Source organism: Panicum virgatum, chromosome 8N (assembly GCF_016808335.1).
Source record: "Panicum virgatum strain AP13 chromosome 8N, P.virgatum_v5, whole genome shotgun sequence".
Classification (NCBI taxonomy): Eukaryota; Viridiplantae; Streptophyta; class Magnoliopsida; order Poales; family Poaceae; genus Panicum; species Panicum virgatum.
In genome coordinates this window covers 36,509,295-36,529,916 of record NC_053152.1, presented here as the reverse complement: position 1 = coordinate 36,529,916, position 20,622 = coordinate 36,509,295, and the positions used below count along the sequence as shown (strand labels likewise).

Sequence of the window (20,622 nt, the reverse complement as noted above, 5' to 3'; positions counted from 1 at the left end):
ACTATATTTTTTAAGTAAAGTGATTGCTCTGTATTCAAATATGGAAACGGCTAATCACATAATATTTGGAAACCAATTATTAATTTTTGGAGCACATCAAATCCAAATTTACTATCCCATTTACTCGCGTGCACATTGTATTGGCCTATAAATTGCACCCCAAAGAGCACAAATTAAAGCACAATAGCACAGAGATGGGCGTTACGGATCGACTCCAAAGTCGCAAAGGCAAAGAGATGGGCTCGACGCCCGCGGCGATCCTCGTGGCCTGCATGCTGCTCATCTCCACGGCGAGCAGCTCCGGCGCCGCCCCCGGCGGCTGCCCGCCGTCGAGCATCGTGGTGACGCAGTCCGGCACGGGGGAGTGGGCGCACGGGCAGCCGGTGTACGCGGTGGCGGTGCGCAACACGTGCGGCTGCGCCCAGTCCGACGTGAAGGTGGACTGCGCCGGGTTCGACACCACGCTGGCCATCGACCCCGCGAAGCTCGAGGTCCTGCCGGCCGGCGGCGGCGGCGGGCTGTGCCTCGTCAACGGCGGCGCCCCGCTGGCGCAGGGGCGGGACGTGACGTTCAGCTACGCCTGGAGCAAGCAGTTCGGCTTCCGGCCGGTCTCGTCGACGGTGGCGTGCTAGCTATAGCCTGTAGGGGATCGGATCAACCATTCAACCGGGAATGGTTTTGCCTAAGAAATTGATGTGGTGGCCGCATTCTAATTCTAAAATCTCATATGTACCCAAGAAATCGAGCCTTGATTATGCATGCATGATCCACTTGAGCTGTTTGGATTTTCTATTGCATTGTCGCCGACCCAAACTTTGGGCCTGGATTTTCTGTTTGGATTTTTTTTTTCTTTGGGGTGGGAGGATGGCAGATCATTTTTGGTCTAAAATTAATTCGTGCCTAATCCCATGGACTACTTTGGGCTGGTTTTGGACCGTCCCGAATCTTTTTAGGCCTAGTCTCCTCTCTTGAAGCCCGGTCCAACAGCATGTGTGGGCCGGCCCTAAAATATTTACCATAATAGGTGGTAGGGCTTCCACTACATCTCACGGCCCTGTTCCAGCCTAATGGATCCATTTAGTTCAACAAGTGCGGGTGCAACCCACCAATCATCCATGTTCTTCTACCTCAGACGTGGTTTAATACTTTCTTAAACCAGATCCAATAATCTACCAATTCTATGTCCATAGTATTGCACATGTTTCATTGTTTCTTCATCAACAAATTTGCTCATTGATTCACTTCTTGCACACTTGTTTTGTAGGCATTCGTGGAGTATTCGTCACACAAAGCAAACCGAATGTTTGTAACGCTACAAAGTGTTTTGATGGAAGCTATGAAGTTGAAAGGATGCAAAAAATTCAAGATTCCTCACATGGAAAAAGAAACATTAGAAAGAGAAGATCGGCTGCCAACTTCCATCCCTTGTGAACCATCTTTGCTAGATGAAGTAGAGGCTACTCTTGCTGCATTAAATAATTAGAATGATGCTAGTTAGCTTAATTAGTAGAGACATCCTTGTAACGGTTAATTTATACCTATTCCTAAATCACTCCTGTATCTGAGTCCGACTACCCCCCTCCGTCCATGACTCGATCATATAGATCCTTACAAATTAACATGCGGGCACCAATACGTATCCAATACTTAAACAAGTTAACATGCGGGCACGAACGAGCACAATCACCTAGTTAGAACTAAAGCTAATTATCTTACTGATGATTTGGTGTCATCCTTCCCGGCAGCGAGCTCACGCTCATGCTTCTCGTCGAGCATCTTGAGCACATGTGGAGGTAACACGAGAGTTTGACCATCCAACTCGACATTGTTGAGATCGGGAATAAAATTAAACAAAGCAGCCGAACTCGTCGACACCGTGAAGCATGGCGCCAAATCTGTATTCCGCGTGGATGAGACCGCAGCGAGAGCATGGCCACAACCACGTGTCCGCATGATTCCATGATTGGCGGTCCTCATGGACGAGATGACAGTGAGCGCATATAAAAGAGCCCGACGGCAAGGAATCCAGCACCATCTCCAAGTCCGGCGCGTCTGCAACTCCGGGGTGATGAAGTCTGGTGCCATCTACGAGTCTGGTGCGAGCTCTAGCAACTTTGGCATGACAACCTCCTCTGGCTCCTGCGACTCCGGCGCGACGAGCTCCTGCAACTCCAACGCGATGAGCTCTAGCTTGAACTCCATGGTTTGGAGCGGCGCCGATGGGAGCTCCTCTGACTTCGATCCCACAACAGCTCGTCCCACTGCTAGAAAAACGCACATTCGTCCGCGGCCGTTAGTACCGGTCACGGTTTCGGCCGGTACTAACGTGCAAATTTAGTACTGGGTCAAAGAAACAGTGCACATGGGAGCCGATTAGTACCGGCTGGTGGCTCCAACCGGCACTAAAGTGCACCACCGACAGCCCCCGACAGCCGCCTGCAACGGCTAGTGACAATTTAGTACCGGCTGGAGCCACCAGCCGGTACTAAATTGGCGCCAGGAAACTTAGTACCGGCTGGTGGCTCCAGCCGGTACTAAATGGGGAGCTTTAGTACCGGCTGTAGCCACCACCCGGTACTAATGCTCCCACTATAAATTGGGGCTTCTTCCTCCCCGAGCCGAGCCAGTGCCCATTTCACCAGAGAGCTAGCTCGAGCTCGGTTTCTTCTCTCATATTAGAGTTGCGCCGCCATTATTTGATCCATTTTTTGTGTGATTTGGACTCATTCAAGTGCGCCAAAGGTTTGCAACTTCATCCTCTCTTCATTGATAGTCTTTATTCTTCGTTTTATGCTCTATAGTTAGAGAAATTTGTGAGTTTTAGAAATAGTGAGGATGAGTATGATTTCTTTGATTTATGCAATGATTTGAGATATATAGAACCGACGACTTGAATGTGGGAGTAGGTTTATTAGATAGGTTGAATATGAAAAATTTATAGACATATTTTTCAATCATTTTCTATATATTACAAATGACCGTAGCACATTTTTTTTATTTTTAGATTCAGATGAGCATGTGGATAGTAGAAATTTTTAGAATGAGTGTAGACAAAACATGTGATTGTAGTAGATATAACCATAATGTGGATAGTTAATTTTTTTATAATGAACTAATGAAAGAATTATAATAGATTTTTTATTATAAATTGATTATTTTGACACTCTAGTGATGTATTTATTTAGGCTCACATTGAAACTATCTATAAGCTAAAAAAATCTTTATTTCGAAACAAGTATACGTCGTTAATCTCCATCCAATAGTGATGACACTACCTTTCGGGGAAACACTATACGCTATATGGACGTCGCGAATCGGTTGGTCGCATCACCAGCACTTCCGATTGATACGAAGACATCATTTGACGCAGTCAGCGTGGCCTTTGTTGCACTGAGAGCATATCAACGAGCACGCTGCCTGTGCCTAGTGCTGTGTTCCTATTAACCGGAAATGTTGGTGCTGCGACTGGCCAATTGGTGACATTCTTGTACTGCACCGTGTCCCCCCGAAAGGCATTGTCATCACCGCAGGGTCGAGGTTACCAACATATACATTTTCCGAAATAAAGTTTTTTTTTCTTCTAGATGGTTTCTGGATATTGAAAAGAGTGTTCTCCTGGAACTGAAGGGTGTCAAAATAATTAGGAGTTATAGAGATTTATTTCAATTAATTAGAGATTTCTCTCAATTAATTTATTCAGGTTTTTTTGATTGAGAATTAATGTGATTTTGTATTATTCAAGTGGCATGGTTAATTAGTTTGGTATTTGTTATGTATTTAGTTGCATTATTTTGGCACTCTAATGATGTATTTATTCGGGCTCATATGGAAACCATCGAGAAGTTTAAAAAATATATGTTTTGGATCATGAATATGTCATTAACCTTGATCCTGCAGTGAAAACACTACTATTCGGGGCTAGCATCGATATCCACGATACGGTGCGGTATATATGAGGACGCGATGAAGGAGTACGGTCTTGGTCTCAATTATGAAATCCACACCTTTTGAGCCAGTTAAGAATGAAATTATCCGGACCAAGGCCGTACTCCTTCATCTGGTCCTATTGTACCGCACTGTGTCGTGGATGTCAATAGTAGCCCCGAATGTCAGTGTTATCACTGCAGGGTCAAGGTTGACGACATATACATGTTTCGAAACAAATATTTTTTCTTCTCGATGGTTTTAGAGAAAGTGAGCCTGAAACAAAGCCGCGAACATTGATTGCGCATCCCTTATGGCGTGGAACGACGTGTTCGCGTTGAACTGAAGAGTATCAAAATAATTATAATTTATAATTTATGTTCTCATTTTTATTCTAATAATTTGTTCAGATTTTTTTCAATTTTTTTCAAGTGGCATGGTTAATTAGTTTGGTATTTGTTATGCATTTAGTTGCATTATTTTGTCACTCTAATGATGTATTTATTGGGGCTCATATTGAAACAATCGAGAAGTTTAAAAAATGTATGTTTCGGATCATGAATATGTCGTTAACCTTGATCATTCGGTGAAAACTCTGCTATTTGGGGCTAGCATCGATATCCACGATGCGGTGCGGTATATATGAGGACGCGATGAAGGAGTACGGTCTGGGTCCCAATAATGAAATCCTTCATCGGACCGAGAATAATTTAGTCATGTTCTTGGAAGGGCAGCACGATCGCACATTCATTCTGTTGCCGTACAACTTCAAGTGAGTCCTTTCATTTTTTGAGACACTTCAACTAGCCAATAAATGTATATATCTAACATTTCTTGTATCCATATGTATGTATCAACAGTTTCCACTGGATACTACTTGTGATCGAAATCGATCGGTCCCGAGTTACTGTGTGGGACTCCTTGAATAAACCACCAGAATTATATCAAAATCTCATAGACATCATGCAAAGGGCATGGTCTCGGTTCCTCAAAACACAATTAGGAGTTGCGTTAACACCGACTGAGCTTGAATTCAACTATAACAAGCCGTTACGAATATCGCACATCTACTTTCATTTATTCAAACAGTATGAATATTTAATAACATGTATATATGTATATTGTGTTTGAGACAGCAACAAGGAACCAACCTCTACGGATACTACGTATGTGAGCACATGCACTTTTTTCCAAAGAAACCAAGAGGGTGACACAAGAAAACTTCGAAGTACGTATAACATTAGTAACAATTTCTTGTATCTAATTCCATGCAGGTACTAAATTAAACTATTGGTGTTTATTTGTTGTTGACAGATTTGGAGACTGAAAGAGAACCTCATCGAACCGGAAAAAATCAGGGCAATTCAAGAAGCACTATGTGGATTCCTGTTGGATGAGGTGATAAATCCAAAAGGTGAATTTTATTCCGATCCAATGATAAGTGTGGCTCGAGCTGATAAACTCAACAAACGCAAGAAGGATGCCGATGCCGATGACGATGCAGATGATTAGAATTATTGAAGAATTTGTCGGAAAAAACTAATGAGAATTCATACTTGTAAATATTATTGACTTTTATCCATGTATGTATATAATTTCTAACATTTCTTTTATCCATGTATGTATATGTATATAATTTTTTTATTTGCTTTGCTCCATATACAAATACGAATTCTAGATACGAATACGAGTACGAATACACAAACCGCTGCGAGTACGACTACTAATACTAATTAATTAAAATTGAAAGGAAAAGAGAACAAATATAAAGCATCAAAAAGAAAAAAAATCGTTTAATACCGATTGGTACTAAACTGCTCGGCCTAGCTGCTGGCGTGGCCAACAATTTAGTACCGGTTGGTAACCAACCGGTATTAAACGAGCCGTTTAGTACCGGGCCAGCTGACCGGTACTAAGTGAGTGTGGGTACCGGAGCAGCGGTACGTCGGAAACCGGGAGCTCCCGCGGCTGCTTCTCCGGCATGCCTTGCATGTGGGGCTCGCTGGTTGGTGGACGATGAGGTCTGCGTGCGAGCCTGAGCGAGGCGGTTGTCTTAACTCGGCGCGAGAGCCGGAGCACGCGTGCAGGGGGGCGGCGTCCAAAGCAGCCCTGCATGCACACGACATCTTCCTTTTTTCAACTCGTCGCTTGAGCCAGGACATCTTCTAAAAACTATATGGAAGGAGTATATAGAGGGAGTACATAGTAAATGCTAGGGAAAATTCGATTCATGCCACCACAACTCCGTGAAATTGGGTTTCACGTTGAAAATCATGCCACTCAATGGCATGAATTTCAACATGAAATCCAATTTCAAGAAGTTGTAGTGGCATGGATCCAACTGACTCTAAATGCTAATATAACCTGCTTGGACACTGGCTGTTGATGGTGGGCTATGGCTCGCCAGTGGCGATGGTATCAACTCCAAGAGACTCTCTATATTTATTTTAATTATTAGAAATAGAGATTTTAATAAAAAAAAATAGCCTCCAAGAGCTTCTCTAGGTGGTTATCCAAATATAGCCATCATCTATTCCAGATTTCTGGTTAGCCAAAGATAGATAGTGAAAATAGCTCTCTGGAGTGTAAACAAGATATAGAAAAAATATTAGAGAGTGAAGATGTATAGAATATATATATAACTCTTCAAATAATGATTTAAAGATTGAAATTTAGAAAGACTCTTGGAAATGCTCTTAGCTGTGCAGTCCGAGTCTATCAACAACCCTCTTTCATCCCTTGCCACGCAATAAGTGGTACTGCTTCCAATACATCTCACGACCCGCTACCAGCGTTGTGGATCGATTTAGTTCAACTAGTACCGGTGCAACCAACCAACTCATCCAGGTTCTTCTACCTCAGACGTGGTTTAATACTTTCTTAAATCTGATCCAATAATCTACCAATTCTATGTCCATATTCTGAACAGAATAGTTCATTCTTTTTTGGAATTGGTTGAGGTTCATCATTCAGTTATCCTTCACCTAGATGGCTAGATCCCGACACCTAAAATGCTCTAATAGACTAATTCAAAATGCTAAGGTCTGGGCAGGAGGGAAATTCACTTTTGAATTTCACGACAGAAAAGAATTATTTCTGTTAGCGACCCATTGAATTTTAGCCCATCAGTTACTTAGACGTCAAAGCCGGCCCACAACCCCAACCCCTCCACCAGCACGACTGCACGAGCGCTCCCCTTCCCGCTTAAATCCCGCCCGAATCCGACTCGGCCCCATCACGCCCGTCCCTTCCCCATCCAACGGCCCACACGCCACTCCCCAAAGGCGGTTTCCCTCCCACCCCGTCGCGCCTCCCCGCACGCGGTCCACGAGCACCACGCCTTCCCGCACCGCCTTTAACCTGTGCACCGCCCCCACGGGTGCTCAGGCCGCGCAGATATTTCCACGGGCTCACGCTAGCCCCCGCGGCGCACGCTAGGCCTATAAATATAGCCCACCCCCCTCCCGTTCCCAGAGGACGAGCCCCCTCCCTTTCTTTTCCCCATCCCAAACCAATCTGCTCGGGGTCCGGGCTGCCGCCGCCGCCGCGCGCGCGTGTGGGGACGGGGAGGTGGGGATGGACGTGCGGTTCCCTTACTCGCCGGCCGAGACGACCAAGGTGGAGCTCGTGCAGTTCGGCGTCCTCAGCCCCGACGAGATCGTAATGCCCCCTCGCTCGCTTGCCCCCCTTCTCTGCTTGAAATCGTTGTTCGAATTCGAGCGGGCTGGGTGGTTTGGGGGGATTGCGGTGGGCTCGTGGGTGGTTTGTAGCTCGCGTGCTGCTGCGATGAGCTTGGATTTGGTGGGAGGAGTCTAATTGGACGCTTTGGATGTAATCTGTGAGGGGTTTGCGCTTGACGGCTGCTTGGTTGGTTGAGTTGGTGCTCTGCTAGATCTGAGTAACTCAGAACGTGTGCAACTGAACGACCTAAAAATTGCAAAAACTGAGGGGGAAAATGTTGTACTGTTGCTGTAACCGTGCAGATTTGTGGTTTGGTTTGAACTGTTTTGCACTTGACCGGATGGTGGAGTTTAAACTTAGCACATGTATTTTGTACTACGAAATCCAATAGAACCATCCTCTATGGCGAAACTGAACCAACTTGAGAATGTAATATCAGTGAGATGGGAGGTTGCACTTGGTTTTACCGTTTTATGCATGCCCATCCCCGCCTATTTGGGCATGTTGAGGAAAAGTGCTGTACCATTGCTGTAACTGAAGAGGTTTGTGTGGTTTGGTTTGAAGTGATCTGCACTTAGCAGCATAGATAGTGGAGTTGGAACTTCACTTGTACTGTCTGAAATTCAATAGCACCTGTACTCTGTGCTGCAGAATGTAACCAATTTGAGAGAAAACTTGCACTGTCGTGACTTGTTATTGGAGTAAACTTTGGCTTTGTACTTTTGTTCGTTCCTTTTTTTGTGCATATCTGTATATGGGTATATGATGAACCAGACCGTCTAGAATGAGTTTGATTAAAGTTTAATTTCAACTGGCAGTCTGAACTGGAAAGTACGAAAAAATGGTATATTCGACTATAATTGCTCCAGTACAGCTGAAATACAACATTAATGTTACATAATGATTAAGTGCCACTGGTGACGGGTTTAATTGTTTCCCTCATTAGGTTCCACTAATGTTGTGTAATACTTTGCCTTATTAGGCTCAGCTTTAATAAAAGAAATATTGGCACATTTGCAGTGCCTGGACAAATTCAGGGGTCGTTATTTAATGGTGAATTTATATCTCTGTGTGTCTTTACAGAGGCAAATGTCGGTGGCACAAATAGAATATGCAGAGACTATGGAGAAGGGGAAGCTGAAATCTGGTGGGCTTAGTGACCCTCGGATGGGGACTGTCGACCGAAAAATCAAGTGTGAGACATGCATGGCTGGGATGGCAGAGTGCCCAGGCCACTTTGGTCACCTTGAACTCGCCAAGCCAATGTTCCACATTGGCTTCATCAAGACTGTACTTTCCATCATGCGCTGTGTCTGCTTCAACTGCTCCAAGATCCTCGTTGATGAGGTATCCCTTAGTTTTACACAGGATGTATGTTTTCTTTTTAATTGAGTATACTGAGAGGAGTCCTGACTTCAATTTGAAGCACACTGAACTCATAAGAGCCTTCTGTATCCTGACCATGACATTAATGAATCAAATTATCTTTTTGTTAGTACCTCATTAAGCCCTGTTCAGGGTCTGCTCTTATCACAGTAGGCGTGTCTGACAAAATAAACTGTAAACACAGTGTGATGCTGAACACAGACTGACAGCTGTAATCTATGATCCATCTTAAGATACATCTACAAGCAGACTACTCTATGATCTAATATAAGACTCATGCAAAGCTTAGAAGCAGACTATTCTTAATATGTTTTGCATTCGTTATATTACCCACCCTAGCCACACATTATCTGGTATTTTGCATAAAACAATCGGAACAATTAAACTTCTGACTATGAGCCAACTCTGGAGCTTTTCACATACTTCTTGTGTACCTGTTGTACATGTTTAGCCACTCTGCATTCTCATCATGTTTTTTAACATGTTATTTGACATGGATGCTCATGTCACAGGATAATAACAAGTTCAAGCAGGCTCTGAAAATCAGGAACTCAAAGAATAGGTTGAGGAGAATATATGATGCTTGCAAGAGCAAAAAGTTTTGTGGCGGGGATGACCCTTGTATTCAGGAGAGACAAGATACTGGTGAGCCTGTAAGGAAAAGAGGCTGCTGTGGTTCTATGCAGCCAAATATTACAGTTGACGGTATGAAGATGATTGTGGAGTTCAAGGCACCAAAGAAAAATGATGATAAAGAGAAACCCTCTGAGCCAGTGGAAAGAAAGCAGATTCTCTCTGCTGAGAGGGTATATATAACTAGCCAATTCAACAAGTTGTTCTAAGAAAGTTACTGCAATCATTTATTTTTCTTACATGTTTTGTTGGACCAGGTACTTGATATTCTCAAGCGCATAAGTGACGAGGACTGTCTTCTATTGGGCTTGAATCCCAAATTTGCCCGTCCAGATTGGATGATACTCCAGGTTCTTCCAATTCCTCCACCCCCTGTTAGGCCATCTGTCATGATGGGCACTTCTTCCAGAAGTGAGGTGAGCTTAATACCACTAATTATTTTGTGTCCAGCGATAAAGTGCATGCATGGATTGCAGCTTCACTTTTGCAGCTCACTATTATTTTTCTTGGCCTTTCATCTCCTTCTTACAGGATGATTTGACTCATCAATTAGCTATGATAATTCGGCACAATGAGAACTTGAGAAGGCAAGAGAGAAACGGAACTCCAGCTCACATTATAACAGAGTTTGCTCAATTGTTGCAATTTCACATTGCTACGTACTTTGATAATGACCTTCCTGGGCAACCCAGGGTGAGTTATCTAAAAATTCGTTCTTCATGTTTTTACTTATTAAATCAGATTCTCAGTTGTTGCAATATCACATTTCATGTTACTTTAATATCATGCTAAGTTATCATTTTCTGCTTCCCTTCCCCCCTTCCCTTCCCCCCACACCCCCAAATGATCAGGCTACACAACGTTCTGGACAGCCTATTAAATCAATTTGCAGCAGGTTGAAAGCAAAAGAAGGCCGGGTTAGAGGAAATTTGATGGGGAAAAGAGTTGATTTCTCAGCCCGCACTGTTATCACACCAGATCCAAATATTAACATTGATGAATTAGGTGTGCCATGGAGTATTGCTTTGAACCTGACATATCCAGAAACTGTCACTCCATATAACATTGAGAGGTAACTTCACTGTTATTGAGACATGCTACATAAATGCTGTATTTCGCTGATCACTTGCAATGAATCCACTGACCTCAGGTTAAAAGAACTCGTAGAATATGGGCCTCACCTACCTCCAGGGAAGACAGGTGCAAAGTACATTATTAGGGAAGATGGTCAGAGGCTTGATCTTCGTTATGTGAAGAAAAGCAGCGACCTGCATTTGGAGCTTGGTTACAAGGTGAGCACGACTTCATTGTAATTGTAGCACTTATGCTTTTTTAATAGTCCCATCCAAATGTTTTCTTTACCATTTTTGTGCCTGATCACCCAGGTGGAGAGGCACCTTAATGATGGAGATTTTGTTCTTTTCAATCGGCAACCAAGTCTACACAAAATGTCTATCATGGGGCATCGTATCAAAATTATGCCCTACTCAACTTTCCGGTTGAACTTGTCTGTCACTTCACCATACAATGCTGATTTTGATGGTGATGAAATGAATATGCATGTACCCCAGTCGTTTGAGACCAGAGCTGAAGTTCTAGAGTTGATGATGGTGCCAAAATGTATTGTGTCTCCACAATCAAATAGGCCTGTGATGGGTATTGTCCAGGACACGCTACTTGGATGTCGCAAAATCACCAAAAGGGACACTCTCATTGATAAGGTTAATAAGGATAAACTCTGCTTACCATTCCATCAATATTTCCTTTTAAGTTTTCTTGTTCAATATTGTGAAATTCTTTCCAGGATGTATTTATGAACATCTTGATGTGGTGGGAAGACTTTGATGGAAAGATCTCTGCTCCTGCCATTCTAAAACCAAGGCCTATTTGGACTGGGAAACAAGTTTTAAACCTCATTATCCCCAATAAAATAAATTTGATACGGTTTTCTTCCTGGCATTCCGAAAAAGAAAAAAGATTCATTACTCCTAGTGACACTGTGGTCAGGATAGAGAAGGGAGAGCTCCTATCTGGTACACTTTGCAAAAAGACTCTGGGAACAGGCAGTGGAAGTCTTATTCATGTTATTTGGTAATTATGGTTCAGTTAACTTTTTGATACAGAAGTTGCATGGTTTAGTATTTCCTCATTTGTTTATACTAAGCAAGTTTAATTTCAATTTCTTTGCAGGGAAGATGTTGGTCCAGATGCTGCATGCAAGTTCTCAGGTCATACACAGTGGCTTATCAACTACTGGCTTCTTCAAAGTGGTTTCAGTATTGGAATAGGAGATATGATTGCAGATGCAGCCACCATGGAGCAGATTAATCATACAATTTCTAAAGCTAAGAATGATGTGAAGGAGCTTATTAAACAAGCACATGATAAGCAATTGGAAGCGGAGGCAGGACGCACAATGATGGAGTCATTTGAAAATAAAGTAAACCAGGTAGTTGTTTGCCTCCTTGATAATATATTGCTTCTTATTTTATGGATCTTTCAATCAAACAAGAGCATTATCCCTCTCAGTTCAGTTATTAACTTCTCTTTCCTTTCCAGGTTCTTAATAGAGCTCGTGATAATGCTGGAAGCAGTGCTCAGAATAGCTTATCTGAAAGCAACAATTTGAAGGCTATGGTCACTGCAGGCTCAAAGGGAAGTTTCATTAACATTTCGCAAATGGCTGCTTGTGTTGGACAGCAGAATGTTGAGGGGAAGTGGATCCCATTTGGTTTCAGTGGTCGAACATTGCCTCATTTCACAAAAGATGACTATGGTCCTGAAAGTCGTGGATTTGTGGAGAACTCTTACCTTCGGGGTTTGACACCTCAAGAATTTTTCTTTCATGCTATAGGTGGTAGGGAAGGTCTGATTGATACGGCCGTGAAGACTTCTGAGACTGGGTATATCCAACGCAGGCTTGTGAAAGCTATGGAAGACATCATGGTGAAATATGATGGTACCGTAAGAAATTCCTTGGGAGATGTCATTCAGTTCCTATATGGGGAAGATGGCATGGATGCTGTTTGGATTGAAGAACAGAAGTTAGACTCCTTGCAGATGAAAAAGGATGAGTTTGATAATTCATTCCGCTATGAACTGGATGATGAGAACTGGAAGCCTAACTACCTGCTGCCTGCCCATGTTGATGATTTGAAGACCATCATTGAATTCAGAAATGTGTTAGAGGCAGAGGTTCAGAAGCTAGAAATTGACCGGTTCCAGCTTGGGACTGAGATTGCTACGAATGGTGCTAATACATGGCCTATGCCTGTCAATCTCAAGCGGCTTATCTGGAATGCCCAGAAGACATTCAAGATTGACACCAGAACATGTTCAGACATGCACCCGATGGAAATTGTGGAAGCAATAGATAAGCTGCAAGAAAGAGTTAAAGTTGTGCATGGTGGTGATGCTATAAGCATTGAGGCACAGAAGAACGCAACTTTGTTCTTTAATATTCATCTCCGTGCCACATTTGCTAGCAAGAGGGTCCTGAACGAATATAGGCTTACAAGGGAAGCATTTGAATGGATTATTGATGAGATTGTGTCAAGGTTTTCACAGTCTTTGGTGGCCCCTGGTGAAATGATTGGATGTGTGGCTGCGCAGTCCATTGGGGAACCAGCAACTCAAATGACTCTAAATACCTTCCATTATGCTGGTGTTAGTGCCAAGAATGTTACTCTTGGAGTTCCCAGGCTGAGAGAGATCATTAATGTTGCCAAGAAGATAAAAACACCATCATTGTCTGTTTATCTAAAGCCTGAGGTGAACAAGAAGAAAGAATTGGCAAAGAATGTCCAATGTGCGTTGGAGTACACTACACTGCGCAGTGTGACCCATGCTACTGAGATTTGGTATGATCCTGATCCTACGAGGACCATCATCGAAGAGGATGTGGAATTTGTCCAGTCGTATTATGAAATGCCTGATGAGGATATTGACCCAGATAAGATTTCTCCTTGGCTACTGCGTATTGAGCTTGATCGTGAGATGATGGTTGATAAGAATTTGAGCATGGCTGATATCGCTGAGAAGATCAACAGCGAGTTTGATGATGACTTATCATGCATATTTAGCGATGATAATGCAGATAAGCTTATCCTACGTCTGCGCATCACAAATGGTGGTTTCAATCCAGTTAAAGAGGTAATGCTTGATACGGATGGTGTCAATCTCTTAGCTGTCATGTGCCATGAGGACGTTGATTCCACAAGAACAACAAGTAACCATTTGATTGAAGTGATTGAGGTTCTTGGAATTGAGGCTGTCCGTCGGGCCCTCTTGGATGAACTTCGGGTGGTCATATCTTTTGATGGATCCTATGTAAACTATAGGCATCTGGCCATTCTTTGCGATACAATGACATATAGAGGTCATCTGATGGCAATTACAAGGCATGGTATCAATCGCAATGACACAGGACCTCTGATGAGATGTTCTTTTGAAGAGACTGTGGATATCTTGCTTGATGCCGCTGTGTATGCTGAATCTGACTACCCGAACGGTGTCACGGAGAACATTATGCTTGGTCAGCTTGCTCCTATTGGTACTGGAGGTTGCACACTATTTCTAAATGACCAGATGCTGAAACAGAGCATTGAACTTCAACTCCCAAGCTATTTGGAATGTGACTTTAGCATGACACCAACACCACCCCTCTCTGGAACACCATATCATGAAGGAATGATGTCGCCAAGTTATCTGATGAGTCCAGACTTCAGGGCTTCCCCCATTGATACAAATGCTTCTTTCTCGCGATATGTCAGGCATATGGCGTTATCACCTTTCCCTTCACAAGGTTACTCTCAATACTCTGGGGGATACAATCCAAGTCCTAGCTCAGAAGACAGTTACAACCCCATTTCTCCATCATACACTCCTATATCACCAATTTATACTCCTATTTCTCAAGCATACAGTCCTGCATCACTGCTTAATGCTCCTACTTCAACATCATATAGTGCAGCAAGTCCAATTTACTCACCCACAACTCCAATTTACACCCCATCGAGCCCAGTTTACTCACAGATTCCTTCATACTCACCCACAACTCCAATTTACACCCCATCGAGCCCAGTTAACTCACAGATTCCTGCATACTCACCCACAACTCCAATTTACAATCCTGTATCTCCTAGCTATAGTCCCACATCAAGCTATAATCCTGCTTCTCCAAATTACAGTCCCACTTCGCCAGTTTATAGTCCAACATATAGCCCTACATCTCCTGCATACAGCCCCACAGCGCCTTCATATAGCCCAGCATCACCATCATATAGCCCGACATCACCATTGTATAGCCCTACATCTCCATCATACAGCCCTTCATCGCCCTCATACAGCCCAGCATCACCTACATACAGCCCTACATCGCCTGGTTACAGCCCGACCGCACCAAGCTACAGCCCAACATCGCCAAACTACAGCCCAACTTCACCGAGCTATAATCCTTCATCTGCCAAGTATTATCCGAGCACTTACTCTCCAAGCAACCCAAGAATGACTCCAGACACCAAGATTGCTCCAGACTACAGGTACTGACAGTTCTAGAGAGCTGCAAACTGATCTTTCGAAACTGATAATACCCATGCTTCCTTTGTTGATCTGTGTTCATATATGTATGTTTTGATTGCTTCTATCACTTTTTTCCATCTCAGCCCAACTTCGCCGACATACTCACCGACTTCGCCAACATATTCACTGCCAAGTCCGTCATACAACCCAACCAGGTAAGCCCCCATTCAGGCTTCATCATCTGGCTCCATTTGAGTCGTATGTTCCTTTCTTAGAGGTTGTGGGTTTGCTAACGCATTGCTTGACTTATGCAGCCCAATTGACAACTCTGGAGGACCTAGTCCAGATTACAGTCCAACTTCTCCAAATTACAGGTAATCTAGCACAGCATTAGGAATGTATCACCTGCCTGTTCTGAAAGACATCATTAGTCACATTTCTGAATTAGTTCCTACTGTGAAGCCCTAGTAGAAGTGACTCCACTGCATCGAACTAGTCTCCAGCTTTCACTCTCAAGCCGACTGAGAGCACTTGTGAAGCACTGAGAAAAGATTGTTGATGGCTGCAGAGGAAGAAAGGAGTCCATCGCGCTACAGTTCTGCTTCTTTCTGATTCTGTACAGTTAATGACTGAACAATATATGTGAACACAAAAACCAACATGGGGGTCCTGGTTCTCGAACTCTTGAAACTACTGTAGATGTTCAAATGGTGTCTTGCAGGAATTCCAAGACTGTAGTCGCTGAACCTTTTTCTGTAACTGACTAGGAGGAAATTATGCCCTTTGTGGGAGTCGTATAAAGAAATGTGTCTGAAATTCATTTGCAAATATCTATTGCATATGCCCTTCTCTGCTACCATTGTAGTTTTAGATCCCATAATGATGAAAATAAAATCAGTGGAACTTCCTGATGATACAAATACATGTATACTTTTCCTGGATTCATGAATTCAATGTGGAAATAGTACCAAGAAACACCGTGGAGACTGGCAACCAAGGTAAAGTTGGATCTTGTTTAGTATATTTCAGTTTCCACCATGTGATTGGGATACTCATGACTTAAATTTGTCTTTACCAGATTGAAGCGGCAAGATTTGATGAAATATTGGAAGGATCACCATGCTGTATATTATGAAACTTGATTTGTATGCCGGATATATATGATAAGATTCAGATGTGAAACTGTTTTATTGTTCCCTTTTAAGTGGAGAAATTTCTAATCTATGAGACATCAACAAACATATTCTGGTGACAGAGTATTGTAGCAGGAAACTAGGAGTCTAGGACCACGAAGGTTTTAGAGGAAAAGTTGGATAAGCAAATTGTGCAAACGAACTGTTTCATACAACGTTACTCTGGTTTGGCCCTGATAATTTTCCTCTTACAAGGAAAATTCTAGGATTTTTTCCACCTTTATAACATGCTTTGCTGTGCATATCTGCAATTTATTTTTAAGCTAAATAGACTAAAAATTGTACAACAGCCTGGCATGTTTAAATTGCTGAATTACTGAGTTCCTGGGCTTCTTGGGCATCTCTGCATTTTATTGCTGAGCTGAATTCATATGCTTGCTGTAATGGGCTTGTCTGATGTATCTTCATTCAGAATTTTCGATGCAGAATTACAGATTATACAAACACATCTAAATTTTTCAGAACATCCACTGGCACTGGCCCTGCAAACTGCATCGTCTCGTCAGGTCAGTGCAGTCTGAACCAATTGATTGCTACTTTGAACTCCAGTAATCTTATTTGCTTGCTGAAAATGAAGGGCACATCTGGAGGATCAAGCCCAAGCGTAAGTCCTGCAAGCGCAAGGTGACTTCGAGTGAGCCAACCGTCAATTTCCAAAAGAATTGGATCCAAGGACCGGAGCAGAACATCCACGAAAACTCCATTACATGTCATCAGTGATAAAAAAAAAGGATATGGCAAAGCAAAGTAGAAAAATGAAGGTAGCAAACAAACGGAAATGTGAAGACATAGCCAATGCCCTCGTCAGGACCAGGGAGCCGTTGGAACACGGGATTCCCTTGCACGAGATCGCCGGCGGCAAGCAACAGCGCCAACTGCCGCCGCGTCCATGCTCCAGCCCCAGTAGCTCGCCGCCCCGCGCGCTTGGCGATGGTGACGGCGTGGCGCCACCGCCACGGGTGCGGTTGGTGCGCGAGGAGGCGGACGAGCACAGCGCGGTGGCAAGAGCTGTCGTTCTCGCAGGCTGCGGGGCCAGCCCGCTCTCACTGGCAAGCTTCAGCGGCACGGAAAGAATCCCGCCGACGGCTGGCCGGCCGTTCCCGTTCCGGGCTCGTGATGTCATCCCCGACGCCGACCATCTTCTTGGTCACTCACGCCATTGCTAATTTGCTATGGTGATGCTTCGACCATGTTCAAGGGCATGTGCATGGCATGTCCTCGTGGAGTTCCGAATAGTGCCTCCTATTCCCACCCAGCACCAAAGCACACTCTGTATTCCAGCCATTTTACTGTGCCCGTAGCGTTCCAGCCTCTTAATTCGTCACTCCTTATTTTGCTACACTGACTGAAGTCTCTAGGCTTGCACGCATCGTGCAGAGGAAGGAGGAAAGACATTTTACAGTAACTTTATGGACTGATCAGGTATATATTGAGCTTCGATGGGGCGGGGGCGGGGGCGTGGGGCAGGGTTATTATCTGCCCCTGTTATATGTAGAAGGTAATGTGAGAAATTAAATGTGAGGTTGATCTGTCAAGTGCATTCTTCATTATTTGATCTTAAATCAACCATGTTGAGACCCTGTTTGTTTCCAGAGGCTAAAATTTACCTCATGTCGCATCAAAAAGGATTTTGCTATTTAAGAGTATAAAATAAAATATGTTTATAATTTTTTTGACAGATGAGTGCTAATTCGCGAGACGAATTTAATGAGACTAATTAATTCATAATTTGATACAGTGATGATACAGTAATTATTCTCTAATTATGAATTAATATATCTCATTAAATTCGTCTAGCAGTTTAGCCTCAATGTTCTATAATTGATTTTATAATTAGATTTTATTTAATAATTTAAAATAGTAAGATTTTTTTTGATGTGATAGGGACTATCCAAACAACCCTGATGCATGCCTGCTTGTGCACGGATCTCGTGCATACTCGACAAGTGGGCACTTTGAATTCACCCACGAATTCATCTGCACGACGTCGGGTAGGAGGATAAGGATGACTGGGTACTGTAGCAAAGTCAAGATGGCAACAGGTAAAATCCGCGCGGATATGAGTTTGATAAACCCGCACCCGCAAACCAAAACCCGTGCCCGCGCCCGCGCCCGCGCCCGCAACCCGCTACGGGCATAAAACAATACCCGTACGCGCTGTCCGCGGATATCCGCATGCCCGCGGGCACACCCGCGAACCCGCAAACTATGGGAAATCAAATATATAACAGCCAACAAAAAATAACAAATAAATACAAGAGTAGAAGCCAACAAGTAATAGTCTGATGCAAGTAGAAGCCCACAAATAAATAGTCTAATACAAGTAATAGTCTGATGCAAGTAGAGGGAGACGCCGACCGGAGGGGAGAGCGGCGGCCGGAGGGGAGCCGGTGGCCTGGAGGCCGAGGCGCCGAGCGCGGAGAGCCCGAGGGGGCGCTGGGGTTTGCGGTTGCGGCTGCGAGCCTGAGACTGGGTCACTGGGAGTCGGGGACTCGGGGACCCGGGGACCGGGGTGGGTGAGTCTGTGAGTGGCGGCTCCGCGGCTGGGAGCCTGGAAATCCTAGAAAATCTTATATATACTCATGTATTTGGACCCACATGTCAGCGGGTATGCGGGTTTGCGGGTTCGGGTATTAAATTTTGAAATCCGTTAGCAAATACCCGTCGGGTTTGAATTCGTACCCGCGCCCACGCCCGCGGGTACGAACCCAGACCCGAATCCGCGCCCAACGGGTTCGGTGTCTGCGGATTTGCGGGTTTTTTCTACCCGTTGCCATCTTGATAGCAAAGTGAATCCTCTCCATCGATTTCCTTTCAGCACAAACCCTGAAATTTGAGCCTTTGTTTCTCCAAATTTCACTAGCACACATCAAAATCGGCCAGAACAATAGTTTTAGCCCTGATATTAGGCTACGGTTTTGCTTTCAGGCAAAGGTTCAAATTTGGCCTCTATCTTGACTGAAAACTGCTCTGAACCTGACGGTTTCAAGGAGCTTTTGACAGTTTTCAGACATCCCTTTCAAACGGACCTCTTCTGAATTCAAATTTGAATACCTTTCTGAATGTTTCCACACAAACAAATAGCACACTTATAAAGCCTGAACATCTAGGTTTCCATTTGAGTACGTGTTACCTATAGTCACTGCACAGAATGTCATTTTATTATTGCTCGAAGTTGGTCATTTTCTCTGTTTTCAGACTTGCAAAAAGTCCCTAGTTGAACAGCACTTGCTTCAAACTTTGGGAGCTTTTCAAACATAATCATGGCATCCTTTACACCTCTCAATTTTAGTTCCATTGCAAAGTGGATATTTTTGCACTACTCTTCCATGTTGACCAAATATTGACTCCTTTTCTTTTTCTTTTACATCCTCCACCATAAGAACTTAGGGTTTAACCCCTCTTATTAACAAGTGAGTTGTCACAAATGTATTCTTCAAATAATGTACAGGGCCGAGCGGAGCTCGTGTGGATAACGAGCAGGGCCAAGCGTAGCCGAGCAATTGTCTAGACCACATATATATCTTCAGTGTTCGTTGTCCCTGTAGTGGTGTAATCATGAAGCTCCTCGTCTCCTAGAATTTCTAGGTCCTTTGTGCTTCCGTGAGTTTGCCAAGGCAAAACAATGTCGAGATCGACAAGTATAACAAATACAAAATTGGTTGTGAACCAAAGTTGGGTATCATGACGACTTTCAACAAAAAATTATCAATTACAAAGTTGCAAAACTCATTGAGACTTGAGAGCAACAATTTCATATATAATTTCTTTCCATCTGACTTTGTATGATTACATTATGAATTTCTAAGTAGAGCTGCAAATTTGTATCGAATCGAATCTTAGTGACAGTTTTTTAGTCAAGAGCAAACTATACGATTAAATAATATCACAGTCAATCGATTTGTGGCAAGAGCCGACTATGATAATGCCAATTACTAGGTATGTTTAATTTGCATCTACTGTGTGTTGGATGGAAAATGCAACTTAACACTGAAGTAGAAAAAGTACGCCTTCTTTTGACCTCTTTTATAACCTTAATGGATACTAGAATTTATTTTTCATCTACTCCATACGCTACATCACGTGGAGTAATAACCCAACCATCAATGGTTACTCTGGTAATAATTTGCTTCATGCATGTCATGAATATTTGCTTCCCAGTAATTTCCACATCATGGAATTCTAGCAGTGCAATATGGGAGTGATTATAGACATGCATTAATTACTCGAGAGTTACGGCCAAGCTAAGCTCAACCCTCATTCATGGACATGCAAGTGACGATCC

At 43.4% G+C, this 20,622-nt stretch overlaps 2 protein-coding genes across 3 annotated transcripts; both read left to right on the top strand.

Annotated features, from left to right (window-relative positions):
- Window positions 1–211: 211 nt before the first annotated feature.
- Window positions 212–739, top strand: LOC120685533 (uncharacterized protein At1g05835-like). Its single transcript, XM_039967514.1, has one exon. It carries the CDS (start codon window positions 237–239, stop codon window positions 630–632), a length of 396 nt encoding a protein of 131 aa, XP_039823448.1. The 5' UTR covers window positions 212–236; the 3' UTR covers window positions 633–739.
- Window positions 740–7,411: 6,672 nt separating this feature from the next.
- Window positions 7,412–16,558, top strand: LOC120685979 (DNA-directed RNA polymerase II subunit RPB1-like). 2 transcript variants are annotated; one of them, XR_005679912.1, is made up of 15 exons: window positions 7,412–7,584; window positions 8,689–8,952; window positions 9,504–9,797; window positions 9,882–10,040; window positions 10,156–10,317; window positions 10,476–10,696; window positions 10,775–10,916; window positions 11,010–11,345; window positions 11,429–11,715; window positions 11,815–12,073; window positions 12,184–15,164; window positions 15,288–15,359; window positions 15,459–15,518; window positions 15,607–16,142; window positions 16,223–16,558. XR_005679912.1 is itself a non-coding variant. In XM_039968128.1 (14 exons), the coding sequence occupies exons 1-14, from the start codon at window positions 7,501–7,503 to the stop codon at window positions 15,638–15,640; spliced, it is 5,355 nt and encodes a 1,784-aa protein (XP_039824062.1). In that variant the 5' UTR covers window positions 7,412–7,500; the 3' UTR covers window positions 15,641–16,558. The 2 variants fall into 2 exon arrangements, 1 of the variants encoding a protein (XP_039824062.1); XM_039968128.1 differs by having other exon boundaries at window positions 15,607–16,558.
- The last annotated feature ends 4,064 nt before the right edge of the window (window positions 16,559–20,622 follow it).

Coding starts and splice junctions, on each gene's coding strand:
- LOC120685533 (XM_039967514.1), top strand. CDS start 237: ATGGGCTCGACGCCCGCGGCGATCCTCGTGGCCTGCATGCTGCTCATC.
- LOC120685979 (XM_039968128.1), top strand. CDS start 7,501: ATGGACGTGCGGTTCCCTTACTCGCCGGCCGAGACGACCAAGGTGGAG. Junction 10,041..10,155: donor GCACTTCTTCCAGAAGTGAG/GTGAGCTTAATA, acceptor TCCTTCTTACAG/GATGATTTGACTCATCAATT. Junction 11,346..11,428: donor GGGACACTCTCATTGATAAG/GTTAATAAGGAT, acceptor AATTCTTTCCAG/GATGTATTTATGAACATCTT.